This window comes from Nerophis lumbriciformis, linkage group LG05 (genome assembly GCF_033978685.3).
Source record: "Nerophis lumbriciformis linkage group LG05, RoL_Nlum_v2.1, whole genome shotgun sequence".
In the NCBI taxonomy this organism is placed as follows: domain Eukaryota; kingdom Metazoa; phylum Chordata; class Actinopteri; order Syngnathiformes; family Syngnathidae; genus Nerophis; species Nerophis lumbriciformis.
The window spans coordinates 39576911-39602866 of record NC_084552.2 but is presented as its reverse complement, the minus strand read 5'-3'; the positions used below and the strand labels follow the sequence as shown (position 1 = coordinate 39602866).

The window sequence follows — 25956 nt, the reverse complement described above, 5'->3', positions numbered from 1 at the left end:
GGGACATATTACTTCATTTTTTTGGTCTGGTTTGTTTAAAATGTTACTCAAGCTTGCTTCGGTGTTTGAAATGTTGTAAGGCATTTGGTAATATATGTTTCGGTGCAAAAAATAGTAGGAAGGGTTTGATATCACAAGTATTCTTACTTAATAATAATGACAATGATAATAATCATAAAGAAAGATCCACCTGTCCATAGAAAGCAACTCTGAAGTATGTTCCAAGCAGCCTTCGTCCGGATTGGATCACTTCCATGATCTTGTTGTAGGCTCTGTGCAGCGTGTCGTACAGTCGGCTTAATTTCTACAAGACAGGCAGAAAATAAAATTGCCAAAACCCCATCAAGGACAGAATGATAGCAGATGAGAACAAGACAGTATCAGTAATAGTACAGTGGAACCAGTTTCTGTTACTGCCCTGGCTGACAGATGTCGACATAAACGGTTGTAAACTAAACAAAAGCCGAAACTGGCAATTTCTTGCACATGTATTTGTGACTTTGTCCAGAGACATAAGAAAAAATGGGTGACAACAAAAGCTTGTTTAACCGAGGGCAATAATAATAAATGGTAAATGGATTATACTGATGGCGGGAGCTGCCATGCAAGGCCCTAACCACGACGCATCCGGAGCAAGGGTAAAGTGTCTTGCCCAAGGAAACAACGGTCGTGACAAAGGACGGCGGAAGCTGGGATCAAACCTGGAACCCTCAAGTTGCTGGCACTGCCACTCTACCACAAGTTGGAGGCCTTGACAACAAAACTTTAGTACATGCGCAAATCTTTCTTTCAGTGGCTAACAATAAATATAAAAAAAAAACAACAACATTAAATAGGTCCATTTTGTTCCCTGTTGTGAAAGAATCCAGGTTACTAATACTGCTACGCTTTTATTTTGACGCTTAATAAGCAGAAAGTCACTGTGTGCACGTTTTGATGCTGTGTAACTAGACAGTAGTTATGCTGCTGCTGTCGTTTTTATGTTGCTTAGTGATAATGATGAAGTAAACAATATTACCACACATCAATATAAACAGATCCATTTTATATAGAAACGACCTCTTTGGTTCTCGACCATGTAGCGGACACTTTTTATAAAATAAGAACAACAGTGCATCACAGTACTTGATGAGTTGGTCCACTTTGTCAATAGTGCTGACTTAAGCGGGTCTCACACTGTAGTATATGACAATTTATGCATCCAAGCTCTGGTACCTCGTAGTCATGGCGCTTTTCATAACACGGAATCACCAGTTTAGCGATATGTGTGATGAGCTCGTAGCGCTCAGCTTTCCAGAGGGATTCCACGCACACCTCCAGGTGCTCCACCAGGACTTCCTGGCAAGATGCAGAAAAAAGGAAATTGTATTTATTTTATTGATTTTTTTCATGCTTGTCAGATGTGTTGTGCAAGAACCTCAGTGTAATAAACATCTTGCATCCCCGTGTCTTCCTTCATGGCGGCTTCCTCTTCAATGTTCAGTGTGACCTTTTTGAAGGCGGCGAGCCCGCTGGGGAACAACTCTGAGCGGGGATAAAGAGTCAGTGATTTGTTTAGGGTTTGTTTTCATTTTTATTTTTTTGTGTGAACATGTCTTTCAGAGGTCGTTATGGGTCTCAGGACAGGTGCTACTTCAGCCCTCACCATTCCACCTGTGTCCTGTTGTTTTATTTAGTGTTAAGCTTTCACTTCAATCTGCTCGTTGCCCTATTAGCTGGTCTCATTTGTGTGGGTGTGTGTGCGTCAGTGAGTGAGTAAATGGGGAATCTTACTTTTCCGGTGCAGGTACTCTGCAACCAGCGCAGCCACATGAACGTAGCACATGGCCGCCTGTGGAAATGATTAACAATGACAACTATGTGAACAGGAACACAAATAAAACAGTACATCACCAGTACAGTACCATAACATAATAAGGGTGTAACAATACAGTATGTTTACGGCTCGATAATTACCTTGGATTTTAAAGTTACAATTTGGGTTGTTTTGAGTACAGATAGAGAACAAAATGCAAAACATAAAACTTTCCTTAGCTTTTGTGTAAATATCTTTAAAGATTAAAACAATGCCAGCAGGTAATTTTCCAATTAATGTAATTTTCAAATAAATTGTACATTTTACAAGGGTTTCTTTTTTATGAAAGTTCAACGAACAGTAATGCCCCATTGATACAACAGTGGTACCTCAACTTAAGAGTCCTAAACTTAAAAATGTTTTGAGATAAGAGCTGTCTCTCAGCTAATTGTTATGCTTTAGGTTGCAAGCATCCCCGCCATTAGTTGACGTAGCAATTGTCAAAACGAACCCTGTAAGACCTGATTAAAGATTCGGTTTTACTCGTTAGCATTAGCTTATAGTTAGATGGAGATTGACATTCATTTGTTTTTACATGTATAGAAAGGAAGAAAGTGAGTGTGTAGGACAGTGCTGAGAAGAAGTAGATGGTATTCATTGAATTAAAATAGGAAACAATCAAAAACATTACGTGTATGTAGCTAGCTAACTTGGCGAAGCAATTTAAGTGTAGCACTGCTAGTCTGCACCATACTGTAGCAGAATGAGTGGTTAACGCCAGACAAGGATGTTAAAATAGTGTCTAAACGGCAGGCATTTATCCATGGAAATATTAAGAACCTGCTGATGTGTGTTTGGCGGAAAAGCAGCTTGAAGGAGATACCGTTGAAGTCTCCTCTTCAAAGTAAATGCTGCACATTATTATTACATTACTGCCCAAAACTAGTTGTTTGTATTGCATTATATCGTATTGTTTTTCATACATTTTTTATCCAAAAGTTTAAAAGGCATGTAACATGCTAAAATTGGGATGTTGAAATTGATTTCAGTTTGTTTAACTAGGAGACGTTGAGTTGAGATGCAAGTGTTTTGAGTTAATTTTATTTTCAGTTATTAAACAGGAAGGATTAAAGCAACTTGTTTTACAAGTAATTGGTCGTGACTCAGTAAAAAACAGGTTTGCAGCAGGTTCCTGCTCTCCAGCAAAATAAAACACAATCAAAACAATAAAAACACATAAGGCAACAAGAGACATCATGCTTGCATCTCATCCACACCAGAGTCGTGTATAAAGAGAGTATGGCCAACTAAACGAGAGGCGCCATTACTGCTGCAAGGGACGTGTGCGGCTGTGCCCAGATGCATGCAATTGCTGTCCTTTTGACGTAAATTTCTCTGACAAAATAAACAAAAATAATACAACTATATAAAGTTCTAAACATACTCCAGCTCATAAACTTACAATAAAACATGCTTTTATTTCGTTAAAGAATAATTTTGCGTCCCTTTTTGACGCTCTCTGACGCTCCATTCATGCAATGTTTAGTACACTCTGGAAGACCTCCTGTGTGGTTACAATCTTTTAAAACACCTCATGTCACACCTGGGTGAAGTCTTGTCTGGGTTTCGTCTGGTTTCATGTTGTCTTGTCATTTCCTGTTTTATTTTGAAAGGTCAACTCTCCCTCTCGTTTCAGGTCACTTGGCCTTCCTCCCGTTTCACTGGTCTGATGTCTCTCCTGATTGCCTGATTGTGCCCACCTGTGTCACCCTCCCTCATGTGTATAAATGTCTCTTCTTCCTCTTGTCTTGTGCCAGAGTATATCGTCTCGCTACGTACCTCCAGCCTTGTCCACAGCCTTGTCCACAGCCTTGATAAGTATTGTCTCGCTTTATTTATTGATTTCTTTGTTTCCTCTGAGAGAGTGATTTTCTTTTGCTAAAGTTTTTTCGGTCAAGTCTTTTTGTATCAATTTTCTTAGTGCCTTGTCTTCCTTTTTTTCCCCTCCTTCTGGAGCGCTTTTAGTTTGCAAGCTTCTCGACTTCTTTTCATGAGTGAAATTATCTTTTTGTAGATTATCATAGATTGTTGGTTTTTTGTTATTAGACTTATATAGAAATTTTGCTATTGCCCTTTTCCTCCTTATGGAGTGATTTTCTGTTTATTGCCTTATGTCCTATGCTACACATCCTCTAGTTACTCAAGTATATCATAGATAGATTTTGTAGCCACTTTGTTTAATCACTCTGTCCAAGAGATAGCAAAGAAAACTAATTAAATAAAGTCTGAGTCAATTGTCTCTCTTCTGCATCTGAGTCCTCATTTTTGCCAAGACATAACACCTCATTCCAAGGAGCTGAACCACTTCAGACCTGTTGCCCTGACCTCCCACCTCATGAAGACCATGGATCATCCTCAGCCACCTTTGCGCGCAGACAGTTTTAGCAATGGACCCCTTGCAGTTTGCTCACTGCCCAAGGATGCTACCATCATCTACCTGCTGCATCGGGCCCTCACCCAGCTGGAGACCACGGGAAGTGCGGAGAGTCAAGTTCTTTGACTTCTCCTGTGCTTTCAACACCATCCAGCCGGCATTGCTGCGGGTGAAACTGGAAGAGGCTTGAGTGGACCATCACCTGGCTGCATGGATCATTAACTACCTCATCGACAGGCCGCAGTACATGAGGCTGCGTGACTGTTCTTCTGATGTGGTAGTTTGTAGCACAGGTGGCTTCCCAAGAGACGTTGCTCTCACCTTACCTGTTCACGCTCTATACCTCAGACTTCAAGCATGGCTCCAACCACTGCCATCTGCAGAAGTTGTTGGACGACTCCGCAGTGGTGGGTTGTGTGTCTGAGGGGAGCGAGCAGGAATACCGAGAAGTCATCTCAGGCTTCGTCGACTGGTGTGCACGTAAACACCTGCACTTGAACACCAGTAAAATAAAAGAGCTGGTGATTGACTTCCGGCGGTCAGCTCCACCACCCACACCAGTGAACATCCAGGGATCAGATACAGAAATAGTGGACTCATTTAAATACCTGGGTGTTCACCTCAACAATAAACTGGACTTGACTCACAATTTAAACCAGTGACGCGGTGAGGTTCATGGCTGGTGAGGCACTGACTTCATCACAGTCAGATTTACAAACATATGAACCCTAAAGAGTATCTTATTCACAATTTGATTGATTGGCAACAGTTAACGGGTTATGTTTAAAATCTCATACCAGCATTCTTCCCTGCTTGGCACTCAGCATCAAGGGTTGGAATTGGTGGTTAAATCACCAAAAATGATTCCCGGGCGCGGCGCCGCTGATGCCCACTACTCCCCTCACCTCCCAGGGGGTGAACAAGGGGATGGGCCAAATGCAGAGGACAAATTTCACCACACCTAGTGTGTGTGACAATCATTGGTACTTTAACTTAACTTTAACTTTACACATACAAACTGTAGCACACAAAAAAGCACATTTAATTAAAAAAACCTTATTATGGTCTTACCTTTACTTATAAATGAAGTCCATGCGCAGCTCCTATTGAACAAAAGCATCGATACCTTGTTTATAGAAGTCTTCCTTATCTTTCTTCAGTTTTAAAAGTCTCTCTGTCTCGATGGAGATCTTCCTTTAAGTATTACCTCCTGCTTCGATTGAAAGTCCAGTTTAGAAAACTGTTTTATTTTAGATATGTAATCCTCCATGTTAAAAGTCCAGGCAAGAGGAAAAAATAAACGATCGCTGCTAACTGTTGCCGCTTGTTGTCACTTCTTCTGCAGCCGAGTAGTCGCAAGAATGATCTCTGGGATCACTAGCGCCCTCTACTACCAGGAGGCGGGATTACTGCGAGCCTCACACAGTGCGTCTTCGCAGCAGCTTTATGATTGCTCAGCACAAGAAATACGTTACACACATACAGTTGTTGACAAAATACACTGTACATTATATACCTCAGCTAACTAAACTATGGAAATGTATAATATAATTCATATAGAAATACGGTCTCACTGCACAGCAGGCCAGCAGTTAGCCGAGTCATTGCGCAATCCATGGTGAGGCTCAACTCAGTGACGTGCCTCAACTGGCTGGTGACTCACTCCAAGTCTCTTCTCAGTATTTGAACGGCAAATGTGAAAATTCAGCGATTTTGAATAAAAATAATCTAAAACTGGTGAAGTTAAATGGAAAATAACTTTATAGTATAATCACTGGATACATATAACAATTTCATGTTTTTTTTTTTTTTTTTACATTTTTTTCCTTTCCATGATGGCACGTGAGGCCCCGCCTCACCTGCCTCCCCTGACTGCACGTCACTGATTTAAACGCTGTGTACAAGGGTCAAAATCGCCTACACATCTTGAGAAGACTGAGGTCCTTCAGGGTGTGTGGGTCACTGCTGCGCACCTTTTTACGAAGCTCTGCGTTGTCCTATGCTGTCTTTTGCTGGGGTGAGGGAACAGACTTAATAAACTGATTTAGAGAGCTAACTCTGTCCTATGCTGCCCACTCAACAGCATTGAGGAGGTGGCTGACAGAAGGCTGAACAAGTTGACATCCATTATGTCCAATCAATCTCACCCAATGCACAACAGCTCCTTCAGCATTAGACTGTTATATCCACAGTGCAAGAAGAAGCGCTACCGTGGTTCCTTTCTGCCCACAGTCATAAGACTTTACAACAATGTGATTACTGTGATATTTTTTCGTGGAGTGCAATATGGATGTTAGTGTTTTTTGTTGCATTTTATCTTTTATCTATACATATTAATGTGCAATATGTAGTACTTATTACAATTTTTTTTGTTTTTCATTACTCTTCACTTTTGTTAATGTATGTAAAAACCTACAATGCAACAACGTAATTTCAACATTGTGTGATAAATAAAACTATATCCAAGTCTATCCTATCCTACCCTACTGTTACCGAATTGCATTATTTTAGTTTTACTGAGATTCAAAGATAATCTGTTATTGTCAAACCATCTGTTAAATGTATTAATTTATTCTGTTATTATGTGTATTAGCGTCTGTGTGTTCTCTGTGTTGTGTTTACTTCGCACAAGACATTGTAGTTGGTGGTTCTCCGGTGTTTGACAGCGAACGTTTCATTTCCCATAGGTGTCTTCTTTCCCGGTTGTGGGGAAAGCGATGTATAAACTTTCTACAATTCTTGTGGGTGCACAACAGGGCATTATTACACTACGAAAAACTAACGAGGATGCGCCACAAACACATAGGATCAGCTCAAAGTTGGTAGTAGTCATGGCGCCCTATAGTCACATAAGTGCCTTTTGACCAATCATTGAGGAGATCGCCTGAAACAGAGTTGGCCATATTCTCTTTATACACGACTCTGATCCACAGACTTTAGACCAGATCTATCAATGCTCACAGGAGAAGCTGTCCAACAGAGACCTTCTGTATTCTTTTTTGAATTATGAAAAAATGTATGTTGTCCTAATTTGGAAAAGAATACTGTTTCTACACTTTAATGAAGGTATGAAAAAAAGACTTTTTCCTATATCCATCCATCCATCCATCCATCTTCTTCCGCTTATCCGAGGTCGGGTCGCGGGGGCAGCAGCTTAAGCAGGGAAGCCCAGACTTCCCTCTCCCCAGCCACTTCGTCCAGCTCTTCCTGTGGGACCCCGAGGCGTTCCCAGGCCAGCCGGGAGACATAGTCTTCCCAACGTGTCCTGGGTCTTCCCCGCGGCCTCCTACCGGTGGGACGTGCCCTAAACACCTCCCTAGGGAGGCGTTCGGGTGGCATCCTGACCAGATGCCCGAACCACCTCATCTGGCTCCTCTCGATGTGGAGGAGCAGCGGCTTTACTTTGAGCTCCTCCCGGATGGCAGAGCTTCTCACCCTATCTCTAAGGGAGAGCCCCGCCACCCGGCGGAGGAAACTCATTTCGGCCGCTTGTACCCGTGATCTTGTCCTTTCGGTCATAACCCAAAGCTCATGACCATAGGTGAGGATGGGAACGTAGATCGACCGGTAAATTGAGAGCTTTGCCTTCTGGCTCAGCTCCTTCTTCACCACAACGGATCGATACAGCGTCCGCATTACTGAAGACGCCGCACCGATCCGCCTGTCGATCTCACGATCCACTCTTCCCCCACTCGTGAACAAGACTCCGAGGTACTTGAACTCCTCCACTTGGGGCAAGATCTCCTCCCCAACCCGGAGATGGCACTCCACCCTTTTCCGGGCGAGAACCATGGACTCGGACTTGGAGGTGCTGATTCTCATCCCAGTCGCTTCACACTCAGCTGCGAACCGATCCAGTGAGAGCTGAAGATCCTGGCCAGATGAAGCCATCAGAACCACATCATCTGCAAAAAGCAGAGACCTAATCCTGCAGCCACCAAACCAGATCCCCTCAACGCCTTGACTGCACCTAGAAATTCTGTCCATAAAAGTTATGAACAGAATCGGTGACAAAGGGCAGCCTTGGCGGAGTCCAACCCTCACTGGAAACGTGTCCGACTTACTACCGGCAATGCGGACCAAGCTCTGGCACTGATCATACAGGGAGCGGACTGCCACAATCAGACAGTCCGATACCCCGTACTCTCTGAGCACTCCCCACAGGACTTCCCGAGGGACACGGTCGAATGCCTTCTCCAAGTCCACAAAACACATGTAGACTGGTTGGGCAAACTCCCATGCACCCTCAAGGACCCTGCCGAGAGTATAGAGCTGGTCCACAGTTCCACGACCAGGACGAAAACCACACTGTTCCTCCTGAATCCGAGGTTCGACTATCCGGCGTAGCCTCCTCTCCAGTACACCTGAATAGACCTTACCGGGAAGGCTGAGGAGTGTGATCCCACGATAGTTAGAACACACCCTCCGGTTCCCCTTCTTAAAGAGAGGAAATACCACCCCGGTCTGCCAATCCAGAGGTACCGCCCCCGATGTCCACGCGATGCTGCAGAGTCTTGTCAACCAAGACAGCCCCACAGCATCCAGAGCCTTAAGGAACTCCGGGCGGATCTCATCTACCCCCGGGGCCTTGCCACCGAGGAGCTTTTTAACTACCTCAGCAACCTCAGCCCCAGAAATAGGAGAGCCCACCACAGACTCCCCAGGCACTGCTTCCTCATAGGAAGACGTGTTGGTGGGATTGAGGAGGTCTTCGAAGTATTCCCTCCACCGATCCACAACATCCGCAGTCGAGGTCAGCAGAACACCATCCTCACCATACACGGTGTTGATAGTGCACTGCTTCCCCTTCCTGAGGCGGCGGATGGTGGACCAGAATTGCTTCGAAACCGTCCGGAAGTCGTTTTCCATGGCCTCACCGAACTCCTCCCATGTCCGAGTTTTTGCCTCTGCGACCGCTGAAGCCACACACCGCTTGGCCTGTCGGTACTTGTCCGCTGCCTCAGGAGTCCTATGAGCCAAAAGAACCCGATAGGACTCCTTCTTCAGCTTGACGGCATCCCTCACCGCCGGTGTCCACCAACGGGTTCTAGGATTACCGCCACGACAAGCACCAACTACCTTGCGGCCACAGCTCCAATCAGCCGCCTCGACAATAGAGGCGCGGAACATGGTCCATTCGGACTCAATTTCCAGCACCTCCCTCGTGACATGTTCAAAGTTCTTCCGGAGGTGGGAATTGAAACTCTCTCTGACAGGAGACTCTGCCAGACGTTCCCAGCAAACCCTCACAATGCGTTTGGGCCTGCCAGGTCTGTCCGGCATCCTCCCCCACCATCGCAGCCAACTCACCACCAGGTGGTGATCGGTAGAAAGCTCCGCCCCTCTCTTCACCCGAGTGTCCAAAACATGAGGCCGCAAATCCGATGACACAACTACAAAGTCGATCATGGAACTGCGGCCTAGGGTGTCCTGGTGCCAAGTGCACATATGGACACCCTTATATTTGAACATGGTGTTTGTTATTGACAATCTGTGACGAGCACAAAAGTCCAATAACAAAACACCACTCGGATTCAGATCCGGGCGGCCATTCTTCCCAATCACGCCTCTCCAGGTTTCACTGTCGCTGCCAACATGAGCATTGAAGTCTCCCAGTAGAACGAGGGAATCACCCGGGGGCGCACTCTCAAGTACTCCCTCGAGTGAATCCAAAAAGGGTGGGTACTCTGAGCTGTGGTTTGGCGCATAAGCGCAAACCACAGTCAGGACCCGTCCCCCACCCGAAGGCGGAGGGAAGCTACCCTCTCGTCCACCGGGTTGAACTCCAATGTGCAGGCTCTGAGCCGGGGGGAAACAAGAATTGCCACCCCAGCCCGTCGCCTCTCACTGCCGGCAACGCCAGAGTGGAAGAGAGTCCAGCCCCTCTCGAGAGAACTGGTTCCAGAGCCCTTGCTGTGCGTCGAAGTGAGTCCGACTATATCTAGCCGGAACTTCTCCACCTCGCGCACTAGCTCAGACTCCTTCCCCCCCAGCGAGATGACGTTCCACGTCCCAAGAGCTAGCTTCTGTAGCCGAGGATCGGACCGCCAAGTGCCCCGCCTTCGGCTGCCGCCCAGCTCACATCGCACCCGACCTCTATGACCCCTGCTATGGGTGGTGAGCCCATTGGAGGGGGGACCCACGTGGCCTCTTCGGGCTGTGCCCGGCCGGGCCCCATGGGGGCAGGCCCGGCCACCAGGCGCTCGCCATCGTGCCCCACCTCCGGGCCTGGCTCCAGAGGGGGGCCCCGGTGACCCGCGTCCGGGCGAGGGAAATCTGGGTTCCTTGTCAGTGTTCCTCATAGAGATCTTCGAGCTGCTCTTTGTCTGATCCCTCACCTAGGACCAGTTTGCCTTGGGAGACCCTACCAGGGGGCATAAAGCCCCCGGACAACATAGCTCCTAGGATCATTGGGACACGCAAACTCCTCTACCACGTTAAGGTGGCAGCTCAGAGAGCTATAATTGTTTTGAAAAGCCGGAACATGGAGAAGTTCCGCGAAGCGTGATCTTGTGATCCGGGAGTGCCCAGTGCTCACGGTCGGAATGAGAACACTCAGAGCTTGAAAAAGAGAGTTATTTTTTAAATAAAAGTAAACATTGATGGCATGATAATTTATAGAATTTGGGAAAGTAAAAGCATTTACCTGACACAGTGCAGTACACTGATGTATCCAACTGGGAAGACTTTTATGAATCTCGCAAGCTCTGTTATAGAGCCTTGCCACAGGCTCTATTACATCATTAGTGGTAAGTGTCCAAATGGGCAGACATATGTACTTGGCAGGATTATGGCATTTAAATAGCTTTCAGATATAAAAAGTGACAGGTATGGTCAGATTTTGTTGTAAACATTCAATTTTTGCTGCAGCTTTTTGTTAGGTTTAAGCTGTGCTCTCTGTATGAGAGACTTGAATCCAGAAGCACACCAAGATGGTTGTAGGTTGTTGTTGTAGAGTGTTTGATTGGCAAGAACTAATGAATTAGATATAGATAAAAGCTTCCTGAGTGAGTGAAAGTGCATGCATTCAGTTTTCTGTATATTGATTGTAAGGTGGTTATCCCTCAACCATATCTCCAAGTTTTGAAAATCAAGTGACAGCTTAGAGATAGTTGTATTTGGATTTAGATCAGAGTATAAGATGACCGTCATCTGCATACAATAAACCATTTTAATAATTACAGACAAGAGGGAGATAATTGATGTAAAGAAGAAAAAGTAAGGGACCGAGAGAACTGGCCTGTGTCTATCATTTTGGAGTCAAGAGGTGGTGATTTAGCGTGTACAACCTTGATTATCTGCGATCTGTTGCTGAGATAGGATGAGAGTAGTTGAATTACAGATGAAGAAACATGAACTGAGCTTAGCTTATTTGGAAAAATCTGATAAATTACTGTGTGGAAAGCTTCCCTGAGGCCTATGAACAGAAGCAAAAGCCATGTTGACAGTTACTGAGCAGCTTGTTGTGTCTAGAATGTTTATATCATAAGAATGGGAATTAAGAAACGCAAAGTTTAACAGATCGCCACCTGTGAGATTTCTGCAAATACAAAATGTGATGATACAGATTGAGTTTCTGCCATATGATTTGGGGTTGTAAATTGAGATGCCCACTCTTTTATGGATGTCATAGAGTAGTTATTGAAAGAATTTGCAATTGTTTCGTGTTCAGTCATGAGAATTCCATTAAAGTTGATTTGAATTTGGTTTGGGTTGTACTTTTTATACTCACCAGTTATGCTTTTAAGTGTTTTCCATAACATTTTAGGGTTTGAGGCAACTTGAGTTATTTGATTTTGAAAGTACAGTAATCCATTTTAGCTTTACGCATTACAACAGTACATTCATTTCTAATCTGCATTAATTTTAGTTTTGTTTCCTGGGTCTTTGGTGTTCTGTAAAACTTAAGGGCTAAGGCTTTCTGTTTGAGAAGTTTCAGTATTTCTGAGTTTAACCAAGGTAGTTTCTAGTTCCGACTTTTTCATTTTTGTACAGAGACAATTTTTTTACGTCCAGTTTCAACTTTTGTATGAAAATTTGCTAACATTTATTCTAGATTCTTTAGTAATAATTTGTCATTTCAGTCGATGGCACTTATTTCACTGTTGAATTGAGGTAGTTTTGAATTTAGTATCTTTTCCAAAGTTGGATTACATGCATGTCTTTTTACACTTTCATGTTTTTTTCCTGGTAGAGTAGATAAGATAATGGTCAAGAGCTGAGTTAAGCTCGTAAATTGAGATACTACTGTATAGCTCGCCATAACTTCCACTCGCCAAAAAGTAGGCTGCACTGTATTTGTTTACCTAATGGACACGTAACTATGGGAAGGTTTACTTCCTGTTTTTTACTCATATGTACAATGTGGGAACTCTGTACGGCTTTGTACTATTCTGTACCATACCGTACTAAAAAAATCAGATTACGAATACTTGTAATGTTACACCCCCGCTGCAGAATATTGCTGGGGTTATTTTTAAGCTATTTTGGCCCAGTAACTGAATGCTGAGATGATGTTTGTACCTCTGAGAGATCATTATTCTTGAGGTGGGCACGGGCCATGCTGTCCAGCCATGTTCGTCTTAGCTCGGGGGTGCTGGCGTAAGACCGGGCCAGGCTGTACTGCAGGTCCAGCAACATTTCTGGGTCTTTCTCATGCTCCCTCATCTGGGCCGTGGCCATCAGCACCGTACGGATGCGCTTCGTAAGACCCTTTACTTCTGAGGGAAACGCTGTGGACTAAATTTAAAGCCAGCCCTTGAATATGCAAGCTTACTAAAACAGTGAGGCAAGACGACAGACAGACAGCTAACGTTACCTTCATTGACTTGTCGCTGTTTGCAAAGTTGTTGATGATTGAGAGCGACTCCTGGAAACGCGAGCTGCCGCTGAGTGCCACATCAGAGATCAGCTGGCTCACAGCTATGATGATCTGTTTAGGAATTGGAGGTTGAACTACAGCGGGTCAAAGGCTAGGCTCGCTTGGACTTTACCTGCAGATGTGTGCGCAGGAATGTCTTCCTCTTGGTGTATTCATAGTTATTCCTCATGAGCAGGTAGAGCAGCGCCGAGGCCTCGGCCCTCAAAGAAGCCATCTTGGAGACACAGCACTTGAGCACCTCGCAGCATAGAAGCTCACAAAGGGTCACACGACCTTTGAATAGCACTGAAGGGAACTACCGAGACATCACATTAGTGTAATCCACTCCAAATTTATCAATTACACGACCCTGCTTGAACCCCACTGTGTGTTTTAACCAACCTTGTTCATGAATGCTCGCAGGGCGGCGAACACGTGCCTAAAGGCGGCTTCTGATTGGCTCACTTTAAGAAAGGTCAGGTACACGTCAAACATCTTTCTCATCAGCGGGTTGTGACCGTCGCTGTCCAGCAGCTGGGTCTGACAAGGACACACAACAAAATATACATGGTTTGAAAAATGTTTTAAGTACCCTCAAAACTATGCCCAATTAATATTACAGAGCAGTCAGTAATATTGTATCATGTTGACAAAGGAGTTGGGCCGATATTTGCCATTTTTAACTGATCGGTGATTGGCTGATGTCCTGCTGAGCCCAGCCAATCTTAACCACAGCTGTGTCCCAGTTAGGGCTGCAATGATTTATCGAGTAAATCGATAAATTCAGTTAGAAAAAAGCATCGATTTGTATTTTGTTACTTTGATAATTCAGTTAATGAGCAAAAAAAGCACAAGACTTCTCCAATAGAGCTCATATGAGACACACACACCTGTTAGTGATGTAGCTTGTGCTGACGATGATGTGGCCTGTGTGTGGATTACGAGAAATAAATGAAAGAAAAACGACAAAGTGGACGGGACAAGAGAGAACAGGAAAGAAAGTGTTGAAGGTTTTGCAATCATTTATCGTTCTTGATCTTATCCCTCCATCCATTTTCTACCGCTTGTCCCTTTTGGGGTCGCGGGGGGTGCTGGAGCCTATCAGCTGCATTCGGGCGGAAGGCGGGGTACACCCTGGACAAGTCGCCACCTCATCACAGGGCCAACACAGATAGACAGACAACATTCACACTCACATTCACACAATAGGGCCAATATAGTGTTGCCAATCAACCTATCCCTTGATCTTATGACAAATTAATTTTTTGAGTCGTTTTTATTAAGTCTCTGGAAGGAAGACTTTGAGGGCAATTCCAAAAAGATTTAAATGGGAGCCAACAGTAGTTTTTGCTTTTGTTTAGTTATTGTGCACTAGCCACTTTATTTTGTGGAAAAAAAGATGTATGTGGCATTCAATACTACAAATTTAATACATAATCTGATTTACAACAATACTAGCAAATTCTAAATGTAATTAGATAAGCGTTATGAAAAAAATATTTATTGTGTTTATTTTCGTTAGTTGCCTTCAAACATTTTCAGTTCTTTGTCAAAGTATCGAATCGGGACTTGAATTTGGATCAGATCTTTGGCCAAAAAAATCAGATCGGAGCACAAAAATGTTGATAGGGACTCCCTACCTTAAACTATTATTCATTATTATAGTTCTTATTTGAGAATTGTATTTACAGTATCAGCAAATTACCTGGTCGCCGTTTTTTTTTAAATATTTGAATGGAAGTATCAATAAAACCCAAGCAGTTTAAGTTTGCGTGCTGTTATCAGGGCACCTCCAGCCTCAATTGTGGCCCTAAGCAGAATTCTATTTGGTGCCCTTCCCCACCCCAATTACAAAAAGTGCTCACACTTTATGTGAAACAAGTTTTATTCTTTTTTTATTCAAACCTGAATTCAATTTGATGCATGTTTTGTACTCAAACACACTCATGGAAAATCAATTGTTCAATAATACATTTTTGTAGTGCAAAATAATAATTTTAACATCATTAAAACCTTCCCATCTCAACCCGACTGGAATTCGAACCCGGTACCTCTGCCTTGTAAGACCGGGACTATTTCTGTGCGCCACGGGAGCTTGTGTGACTATATGGGAAAATGTGCTATTATATTCTTGTCAGTAACGGAGCAGGAAGCGGCTAAGAATTCATTTGTGATAAAATTTCATATGAAGTGCTCTGTCATCCATTATTTGACATTTTATATGTGCTTTGTCAAGCAAAACAGGACCCCCCTCTTCCCCGGCTCCACATTCGCAAGGGCCTACTATATACACAGTGTGTGTTATGCTTTTAGGGCAAGGCAGCATTTTTTTGTTACACCGTAAATAAACAGAGTAGTTAGTTGAAAAATTCTTGCTGATGAGTGTGTGCTTACCTTAAAACATTGTGTAAAAAGCGAAAGAAGATCCAGAACACTTAGACAGACCTCGGTGGAGATGTTGCCCTCCAGCACAGCCTGGTGATGGATTTCTGCTTCAGATGGCCCTGTCCCTGGACCACACAATCACATTATGTTACTGTGCACTCTACATAGCTACAGGTAAAAGCCAGTAAATTAGAATATTTTGAAAAACTTGATTTATTTCAGTAATTGCATTCAAAAGGTGTAACTTGTACATTATATTTATTCATTGCACACAGACTGATGCATTCAAATGTTTATTTCATTTAATTTTGATGATTTGAAGTGGCAACAAATGAAAATCCAAAATTCCGTGTGTCACAAAATTAGAATATTACTTAAGGCTAATACAAAAAAGGGATTTTTAGAAATGTTGGCCAACTGAAAAGTATGAAAATGAAAAATATGAGCATGTACAATACTCAATACTTGGTTGGAGCTCCTTTTGCCTCAATTACTGCGTTAATGCAGCGTGGCATGGAGTCGATGAGTTTCTGGCACTGCTCAGGTGTTATGAGAGCCCAGGTTGCTCTGATAGTGGCCTTCAACTCTTCTGCGTTTTTGGGTCTGGCATTCTGCATCTTCCTTTTCACAATACCCCACAGATTTTCTATGGGGCTAAGGTCAGGGGAGTTGGCGGGCCAATTTAGAACAGAAATACCATGGTCCGTAAACCAGGCACGGGTAGATTTTGCGCTGTGTGCACGCGCCACGTCCTGTTGGAACTTGAAATCTCCATCTCCATAGAGCAGGTCAGCAGCAGGAAGCATGAAGTGCTCTAAAACTTGCTGGTAGACGGCTGCGTTGACCCTGGATCTCAGGAAACAGAGTGGACCGACACCAGCAGATGACATGGCACCCCAAACCATCACTGATGGTGGAAACTTTACACTAGACTTCAGGCAACGTGGATCCTGTGCCTCTCCTGTCTTCCTCCAGACTCTGGGACCTCGATTTCCAAAGGAAATGCAAAATTTGCATGTTTGGGTGATGGTTTGGGGTGCCATGTCATCTGCTGGTGTCGGTCCACTCTGTTTCCTGAGATCCAGGGTCAACGCAGCCGTCTACCAGCAAGTTTTAGAGCATTTCATGCTTCCTGCTGCTGACCTGCTCTATGGAGATGGAGATTTCAAGTTCCAACAGGATTTGGCGCCTGCACACAGCGCAAAATCTACCCGTGCCTGGTTTACGGACCATGGTATTTCTGTTCTAAATTGGCCCGCCAACTCCCCTGACCTTAGCCCCATAGAAAATCTGTGGGGTATTGTGAAAAGGAAGATGCAGAATGCCAGACCCAAAAACGCAGAAGAGTTGAAGGCCACTATCAGAGCAACCTGGGCTCTCATAACACCTGAGCAGTGCCAGAAACTCATCGACTCCATGCCACGCCGCATTAACGCAGTAATTGAGGCAAAAGGAGCTCCAACCAAGTATTGAGTATTGTACATGCTCATATTTTTCATTTTCATACTTTTCAGTTGGCCAACATTTCTAAAAATCCCTTTTTTGTATTAGCCTTAAGTAATATTCTAATTTTGTGACACACGCAATTTTGGATTTTCATTTGTTGCCACTTCAAATCATCAAAATTAAATGAAATAAACATTTGAATGCATCAGTCTGTGTGCAATGAATAAATATAATGTACAAGTTACACCTTTTGAATGCAATTACTGAAATAAATCAAGTTTTTCAAAATATTCTAATTTACTGGCTTTTACCTGTACATTGTGTTAGCATGTACACATTAATGTGACAGGAGCCTTAAAACATTTGGGTTTCAATTAAATTTCAGGTGAAATACATGCTACATTAATCAGGTGGAAAAGTATAGCAAACATGAGTTAACATGTACTTCAACTTGCTTGAACAAGTTCAAGAGTGCAGCTGAAACAAATGGTGCGCCACACCTATGTTGAGAGTCAAGGAGGCCTCCATGGTGTTAAACTGGCTTATTTTAGTCTGAAAGGTGCTGGCGCGGTTGTAGCGTATGGCCGGCATGGTCTGCGACTTCCTGTCAGGCGAGAAGAGCTTGGACATGCATGTCTCCTGACTCCTATAAAAAAAAAGAAATAATAATAAAGTTATCGTTCAAATTTCCAAAGGCAAAAAGTGTGACATCTTACCGACTGATGTTCCTCTTTCCAACATAACGAAATTGAACCAGACAAGTCCTGGAAGCACATGGGAAGTGATTGGGAATGTCAGCAAGGAAGCTTGGTTATGCAATTATTAAAAAGTTCCAATATCATCTAAATCAGATTAAGGCTTCTCACTCAAGCAAATTGAGGAAGTTCATGATGTCTTGAGGGCTAATTTTGTTCCAGTAGGCCATAAGAGTATCTGCAGACAAACAGCAATTTATTTTCTAATTCTATTTTCCAGCAGAAGGCTCGAAACAGCGCGTCGACCATGACCCACCCTCCGACAAAGTCTTGGCCACATGCATGAAGGTAAACAGAAGGCCTTTAATCTCATATGGTCCCAGACGGCCAGCAGGGGGCCCTGGACTGCTGCTCATGGTGGAACCACGTCTCTGCAGCTGCAAAAAAGTTACAACATAAATGTAATGCTGCAATTCCTAATGCATCTATTGAACAGAAAAATGTATACACAAAGCTACTGTCTTGTTTTGCATTGTCAACAAAGTGGACAAAATAAGTATTTGATTCCCTGCTGATTTTGTGAAGATACAAGCATTACCATTTTTATGGTACATTTTAGGAGAAATACAGAATAAACATTAAATAAAGGTTCTCAATTAAATTTCTATTTTGAGTGCATGAAATAAGTATTTGATCTCCAAGCAAAGTCACAAAGGTTGCACCATTTAGTAGGGATTTTATGATTATGATTGTTAGTTTATTTCAAACATGCATGCAATCAATCACAATTTGATTGATCACATTTCCAGTTACTCACAATTTGATTGATCACATTTCCAGTTACTCACTAAAACATGTCCAAAAAGGAGTAGCAAGAAGCAGTTTTTATTTAATCATTCTCATTTTTGCTTCATAGTAATTTCTAACACATTAGTTTGTACTCAGTCTGTAACACAACAGTGAATAAAGTATATAAGTAAGTAAATAACTATTCATTACATAAATAAACAATGAACAAAGTTCTCATAAATAATTAAGTGCATTTTGATTCAAATAATGAGAAGAATGGGATTATCTCACTTTCAATAAGGTTCACAATGTTTATCGGGATTATTCTTCTTTATACTTTATAAACACTGAGATTAAACTGTTTCCTAAACTGGCTCATATTATTACATTGTTTGACTTCTTTGCTTAATCCATTCCATAATTTAATTCCACTGTTTCCACATATGGATATACTAAACATTTTGGTCAGAGAAAAAGCCTCAAAGCAAAATGTTTTCACCTCCATCCGTAGGGATGCTTATTTTGGCCTCGTTTTCACAATTTGTCTGCCCGAGCTCAATTTTGGCCTGATGTGGCCACATCACATTCTTCCAAGCCTTGTCTGACTCATTCACGGGTTGACTGTCAAATGCCAGACTTGGATGTGTGTCTTCTTAAGCAGGGGAACCTTGCAGACACTGCAGGATCTCAATCCATTACAGCAAGAGTGTCCAAACTTTTTGACTCGAGGGCCGCAATGGGCTAAGAAAAATTTGGCCGAAGGCCGACTGCATGTAAAGTAGCAATATATATTGCATGTAAAGTACACACACACACATATATACATCCATCCATCCATCCATTTTCTACCGCTTATTCCCTTCGGGGTCGCGGGGGGCGCATACATATATATATATATAGATTAAGGCTGGGCGATATATCGCGGGTTTGTCTCTGTACGATATAGAAAATGACTATATCGTGATATTCAAATATACGTTCTCAGGCAGTTGCTTTTAGCTGCGGGGTATTAAACTGCATGCGTTTCTCACTCTTTCCTGTCTCTCCTTCTCACAGACACTTAAAACAAGCGCACCTTCTTACATATGTCACATACTGTCACGTGAGCAACGTCACACGCTCCCGCGGAGCAGACAGGCAGCGACATGGTAACGTTAGCTGTGATGCTAACAGCTAACGGTGTGGTTTGAGTGGTAATACAAGAGAAAGAAGGTGTGAATCTGGTAACAAACGGAGGAATAATAAATTCCCAAGAAAAACAGCACGGGGTCCATCGTCTGACGGTGGTTTGGCTTCAAGCGGGAATACTTCTTTACATGTCAACATCTCCGTTCGGTGCCACACCAACTAAATGCCGAAGCAACTATTTCCACATCAACACTGTAGGACATATACTATTTGATATGCAGCTCATTTTTATGTGACACTTATTGAAATATCTTGTGTGACATCATGTTTTAAACTATTGTAGTGGCATTCTGTACAAAAAGTGCACTTTAATTTAGTGTTGTTTTGATAAGTCATCTTAGTGACACCATGCACAAAAGTGCACTAATAACTTGTTTTAAAATGTCTCTGACAATCTTGCACTTTCTGTTTTGGAAATGACATGAATGTTTGTGCCACTGCTTAATAACTGTTTAATAAATACAGTTTTGGTAAATTGACTTAGTTGTGATTTGGCCTTTTATTAATATCTCAATATGTATATATGTATATATATATACATACACACATATATATATATATATATATATATATATACATACACTTATATATATATATATATATATATATACACACATATATATATTTATTGTACCGTATGTCATTGTATGTATTGTATGATGTATCAGTAAATCATTTATTTGTGTTTAGAACTGCAGCTAGGTTTCAAAAGAGAAGACAATAAAACTACATGAACAGAGTTTTTCTTCTTTACGATTAATTTTTAACTACTGTAAAACGCCTATTTAAAGCACAAGCAAATATGGGGCAGATGTCACCATGGAAACTCATTTAAAAGGCCCAACCTCAATGCTATCTGGTGTTCCAGGATCCATAAAGAGAGAGCCTCTGGAGTCCTCCCTCCTCACATGGCCGTTAAGGGTGGGCGGGCCTGCATGCAACAACATGTCAATCATGTGTTTGTTCCTGTCAGCACAATAATCAGCTACGCCCTTCAAATAAACATTCCTGTCATTTCAACTTGTCACTTGAGTGATGTTATGGACATGATGTCTCTTTACTCACCATGATCTCGTTCTATGGCGGTGCTGATTCTCCTGCTGTCTGCAGAACTGTTTGACAAGAGGTCATCTCTCGAGCCCTGCAAGCAATAAAATTAACATTGCCTTAAAAAAAACCCAACTCGAAATATGTCTCAGAATTAGGAGAGGAAAACCAGGGACTGACATTGAGATTCAGTCCGGGGCTGGAAATGTATGGCTGGGCGGACAGCTGCTTCAGGTTCTGGTAGAGGAGCTCAAACAGAGGCAGGTAGAGCAAACAGATCCTGGCCTGCTGGTTCTAAAACAACAGATAACTTGATATTAGTAAACCACCTCTGCTGTTTTCTTAAGGGGAGTGAATACATAATTTATCTTAATAAAATACGCAATCAACAAAATTATGATTTAAGCTATGAGTGTGATTATTGGGCTACAGGTCCATGTCGCCCACCTTGAAAGCCGTGTAGCGGTTGTCCATGGCGTGTTTTATCAGCAGGTTCTTGAGGACGCCTACGGCTAGCTGTTGGACCTCGGGGCCTTGCTGCAGGGCTGCCGCCACTTCCCGGAGCAGCAGGCCAACCAAGAAGTGGTTACGGCAGTAGTCCTCAGTCAGACTGAACTCAAGACTCTGCTCTGTGATCGGGCCCAAATCAGGAAGTGTCAGAACATTGTTAAGCAGTGGAGTACAATATCACTAAAAAAATAACAAGGTGAAACTTTCTTTCTTTGTCACTCACATATATATAAAATATTAGTTCCAACAGGATTTTACAATAATTAGTATTTGATTTAGAAAATATTGTACCCAGATGCCAATAATTTGACTTACATAATTTTTCAAAACTAACCACTACTGTGAATTGACCTACATGGTTAAAATATTGTTAATGTACAAAAGAAAGAACAACAGTAGAGTTTCATTATATATTTCCTCATGCAGGAAATTTATAATTTTATAATGTTTGCACTTTAAGCAAACAGTCATAATTCAGCAGTGGTCAAAGTGAAGCGACCGTGTGCAATGCCACCATGTGTTAATATCAAAACAGGCAGTGCATCCTGGGAAGTACCCACAAACAATCATTATCTCTAATGATAGTGCAAGAGACAGGTGAAGAAAAATGATTAATTTAATTACTCATCGAGAGAGTCAGTTCCCACAGAAGCAATGCTCCTCTAGTCTGCAACACGCAAGCATTAACTTGAGCAATAGCATCGTGCACCGGGCGAGTGGTAGTTAATGAACGGGCGGCGGTAGAGTGCAGAGCACTGGGAGAGACAGACGGTGTTGTGAGCGTCACCTACCTACAGGACCAAAAAGCTCCGTCGCATACAGAATAAAATCTGACCACAAGCAAAAAGGGGGAGGGGGTACAAATAAAGTAATTGGGGGTGAAACGATCCATGCAACATTTAAATAAAATGTGAACATTACAATTGTGACTACAGGCTGGCTGAATCATGTGAACTGCATGTAGAATCAAATGCAAATTCATACAAAAATATTTTTTGCAATGGACTGTACACACGTTCCCAATGAAGTGGCCAGTAGAACTGTTAAGAGGGGATCAGTGTGTGGGATGCAGGTGAAAAAGGGAGGAGACGGAGGTGCTGTGGGCACTAATTAAACCGGTAAGCGTGTTTAGAGGCCTTCATACCTTGCACCCTCTGCAGCTTAGTGCGCCCAAAGGCCATAGGCAGGTTGAGGGGGATGAAGTGCTCGTGGTTGCACACCGCCATCAGAAAGTCAAACTTCACTTCGGTCAGCACCTGTGGTTGACATGCATGCATGAGCACGCTCTCAGAGACTAAACCAATCTTTGTGTTTGCACACCTTTGGGTCTTTGAGAGTAAAGTGGCACATGTAGTGGTTGACCAGAGTAAATGCAAACCCTCTGTTCATGAAGGTCAGACACCTCTGAGGAGGGAGGAGAAATAAGATAAGTAAGGCTGCAAGTTGTTTCCACGTGCAGTTGGTGTGCACACCTTAATGAAATTGGCCAAGCTCAGGTTGACACAGCGTGCTTCCTCAGGGATCTCCATGTGGCGAATGGTGATATGAGGCATGATGGACAGCACCAGAGACTGCAGAGCTTGGTAGAATGTGTCTGGGAAGCGCTGGGCCCGGGGCATCTGGGATGATATTGGTAGAGACCATGTCAAGCGTTTAAGTGCACAAATGACGTGCAACTGATTGTATTCAGAGGTTTTAAACACCAACCTTCATGCGGTTGTCCTCTTGTAGATACTGGGCCATGGATTTGGCCATTGTTTCGAAGAAGAACCATGAGTACTATAGAAAAATAAAAGCAATTTTGATCATTTCCCGATTAAAGTGTTAAAACATTTAACTGGAAAATAATTCAAAAGGTAAGAATACCTACCCATTAATTAAAACTAACAGAAAAAAAAGATTTAAAATAAACTAAGTTGCACACAATTAAAAAAACGCTGCTGAAAATATTTTATCAGTTTGAGTCAACAATGAATGTCATGAATGTGGACCCCACGGTGATTAGTGGTTTGCGGTCAGCCTCACAGTCAGAAGATCGAGGCTTAAAATTTCTGTTGAGGCAACTCTTTGTGGATATGACATGTTCTTGCTGTGCATGCACGGGATTTTTTACTACTTCAAGCATGTTAAGTTAAATGGAGACCCTAAATCAGACCTGGGCAATTATTTTGACTCGTGACCACATTGATAGAAAACAAATGCATCTGGGGACCAGTGTGTGTGTGTGTGTATATTGATATAGACTAATGCAAAAACTAACACAAAAATATCTAAATAGAATGCTAAAAAATAAAATACCTTGCGGCAGACCACCTCAAAAAACTGAATGGAATTTTAGTTTTTCACTGAATTAGACACCCAGAATGTCCCCTTAAATAAAAAATGTGGGATTTTCAATATTAACAATGTACAACAAAACACTGGATATTAAGAACGTAAGAACGTCCCTCCTGTTTCCTTCTCAGACCACCTCTTTGATCCTTTACAATCAAGCAAAAACGCAAAAAACATGGCGAAACATAAACACAGAGGGTAAAAAAACACCCACAATCAAAAATATCACTTTCTGCTTTGTTGTAAAAATATGCTTCCACAACTGTCCCTTATTGTGCTGTAAATAACTGTTTTGTGCCTCGTCTACATGGAGATGCTGTGACGTGGCATACCGTAATAACTCATATGTCACTCAAACGCATGTACCCTGTGATTGACTGTCAAAAGTCTAGGGTGTACCCAGCCTCTCACACTAAAGTCAGCTGGAATAAGCTCCAGCTTACTGGGCAAGTGTGCCACCCGCTGTTTACTATTAGTACAACAACAGGCACCTTGAGCAGCTTGTTGCTGGTGTTGAAATCTGCCGTCTGCTTAAGAATGGACGTGACCGCCGTAGCCAGCACCTCATGAGTGTACGCAGTTTTTCCAGGTATAAGCTTGGTTGACACAAACACGTACTGAGAAGAGAGAGAGAACATTTTTAATGGGCATTTATTGTTTGTGGGACGCTGAAGCAGGTGAGAAGCCAAATACCTTGACAAAAGAACGCAGGTAGTTTTCCAGCCCTTCCTCGTGACATCTCGAGACTACATGTATGACAACGCTGCAGAGACACAGAAGGCCATCATCACGATCAAATGCAAACATAATACACACAAATGATCAACTGACTGACCGAAGAGAGTTGACCGCAATCTGCTGGGCTTCCTTGGTGGCTGCTGATAGCACCTCAAACAATTGCATCAGCACCACAGGCAAAAAGTTGATCATGACGTGTGTCTCCATGGCGTGCAGGCACTAAGGGTGAAAGGATGATTTAAACTATAAGAAGCTAGTGTAAATTAATTTCTAATCCATAATGATTCCCAAATCATCTAACCTTAAGGTATTTGATTAGCTCTGCCTGGTTGCTTTCTGATGTGGTCCTCATGAGCTGACAATGCAGGAAGAACTTGTGGAGATGTAGGTCCTAAGGAGGAAACAAAAATAAATAAACATTTTCTCTGTGTTGCCATGTAAATAAGTAAATCTGAACTGATGGTGTCACCTGAGCATATATTGTTGATGCAACACGACTTCTCATTTTGAACAGTGGCTTTGCATTTTCAACCCACTTGATATCCGGCTGCAACAAGAAGACCAAAAGTGTAATTTTTCGTCATATTTTGCTCACACGCTGGTTATGAAACATGCTACAGTATCTCAAAGTGTTGTGCAAAAGTGACTTTTTATGAGCAACAAAAGGTGACAACTATCTATCATCATCCATCATCACCTGTTTGCTCCACTTTCGAGAGAAAGAGACGCTCAAACGTTGCTTTTAAAGTTGTGTCTTTCCATGACGTCATGAGGAAAGAACTTCCCTCCTCATGGACATGATACCTTTGACTCGCCCCTAGCTAGCCCACCAAAAGCCTGATATACGAACATGTGCTAAATAAAAAGTGTGAAGTAAAAAACGGTGTCCATTATTAATGTGTGTGTTGCGTGTGATCTACTAAGACTGCATGTACAATTGATAACAAGTGGTGCAGACTGACATATCCAAATAAAGTTTTTGCGTGTACTATGCGGCTATCACCGCGGAAACAGTCATTTACTGCAAATTCATGTTATCATGCTCTCCAACTTGTGCTGTTTTGCAATGTTGTAAACTATTTTTAGCAAGCTGATGGTGTGCTCTTTAGGGAGGCGCACAGCATAGCAGCGCATTCATGCATCTGGAATGAGCTAAACGCAAGAAAATTCATATTGCAAAACTTTTTTTTTTATATTGGAAATATGTAAAAATATTTCTCAAATGAAAAAACTAACAGCATTAAAAAAAACACCAGGAGACATTAAAACGCATCAAATATATTTTTTTTAATCAGCCCTTTAAGGAGAACTGTACTTTTTTAGAATTCTGCCTGTCATTCACAATCCTTATGTAAGACAAGCACACATCATATGTTTTATTTTTTTAATGCATTCTAAATAGTAAATAAATGCGAGCAAAAGTCCGCTTACAAAAGAGTCTAAGGGACTCGCTCTATCCTGCCTATAAAGCACATAAAAGGAAATCCAAACACTTCCATAAATGTTTCATATACATGCTGTAAGTTTATAAGTAATGTAGTAAAAGGCACATTTATAATAACATGTGATATTTATGTATTTTGATGATTTTAAGCATGCAGAAATGCATTAATTCCATAGACCCCTCACAACATTAACTTTTTCCGTCAACTACAACACTGACTACAACTCATGTAGACAACATGAGAGCCAACAAACTTAAATAAACATCACTTACTGTACTACCGGTATGTCT

At 42.3% G+C, this 25956-nt stretch overlaps 1 protein-coding gene across 3 annotated transcripts in view; it reads right to left on the bottom strand.

Annotated features, from left to right (window-relative positions):
- Positions 1-25956, bottom strand: part of dock11 (dedicator of cytokinesis 11) — a 60808-nt gene that overhangs the window by 11006 nt on the left and 23846 nt on the right. For 2 of the 3 annotated variants that reach the window (XM_061960358.2, XM_061960356.2), the window contains exons 22-48: positions 24691-24768; positions 24523-24612; positions 24319-24440; positions 24177-24246; positions 23975-24100; positions 22857-22928; positions 22622-22768; positions 22470-22553; positions 22294-22405; positions 21941-21979; positions 21087-21268; positions 20820-20933; positions 20658-20733; positions 20438-20523; positions 17932-18052; positions 17787-17853; positions 17637-17684; positions 17421-17566; positions 15484-15599; positions 13492-13629; positions 13223-13405; positions 13048-13161; positions 12753-12968; positions 1774-1831; positions 1418-1524; positions 1216-1338; positions 191-304 (exon numbers count right to left, since the gene is read on the bottom strand). In XM_061960358.2, the coding sequence (XP_061816342.2) occupies positions 191-304; positions 1216-1338; positions 1418-1524; positions 1774-1831; positions 12753-12968; positions 13048-13161; positions 13223-13405; positions 13492-13629; positions 15484-15599; positions 17421-17566; positions 17637-17684; positions 17787-17853; positions 17932-18052; positions 20438-20523; positions 20658-20733; positions 20820-20933; positions 21087-21268; positions 21941-21979; positions 22294-22405; positions 22470-22553; positions 22622-22768; positions 22857-22928; positions 23975-24100; positions 24177-24246; positions 24319-24440; positions 24523-24612; positions 24691-24768 (2949 nt within the window). The remainder of the gene's footprint in view (positions 1-190; positions 305-1215; positions 1339-1417; positions 1525-1773; positions 1832-12752; positions 12969-13047; positions 13162-13222; positions 13406-13491; positions 13630-15483; positions 15600-17420; positions 17567-17636; positions 17685-17786; positions 17854-17931; positions 18053-20437; positions 20524-20657; positions 20734-20819; positions 20934-21086; positions 21269-21940; positions 21980-22293; positions 22406-22469; positions 22554-22621; positions 22769-22856; positions 22929-23974; positions 24101-24176; positions 24247-24318; positions 24441-24522; positions 24613-24690; positions 24769-25956) is intronic. The other variant, XM_061960357.2, reaches the window with a different exon arrangement.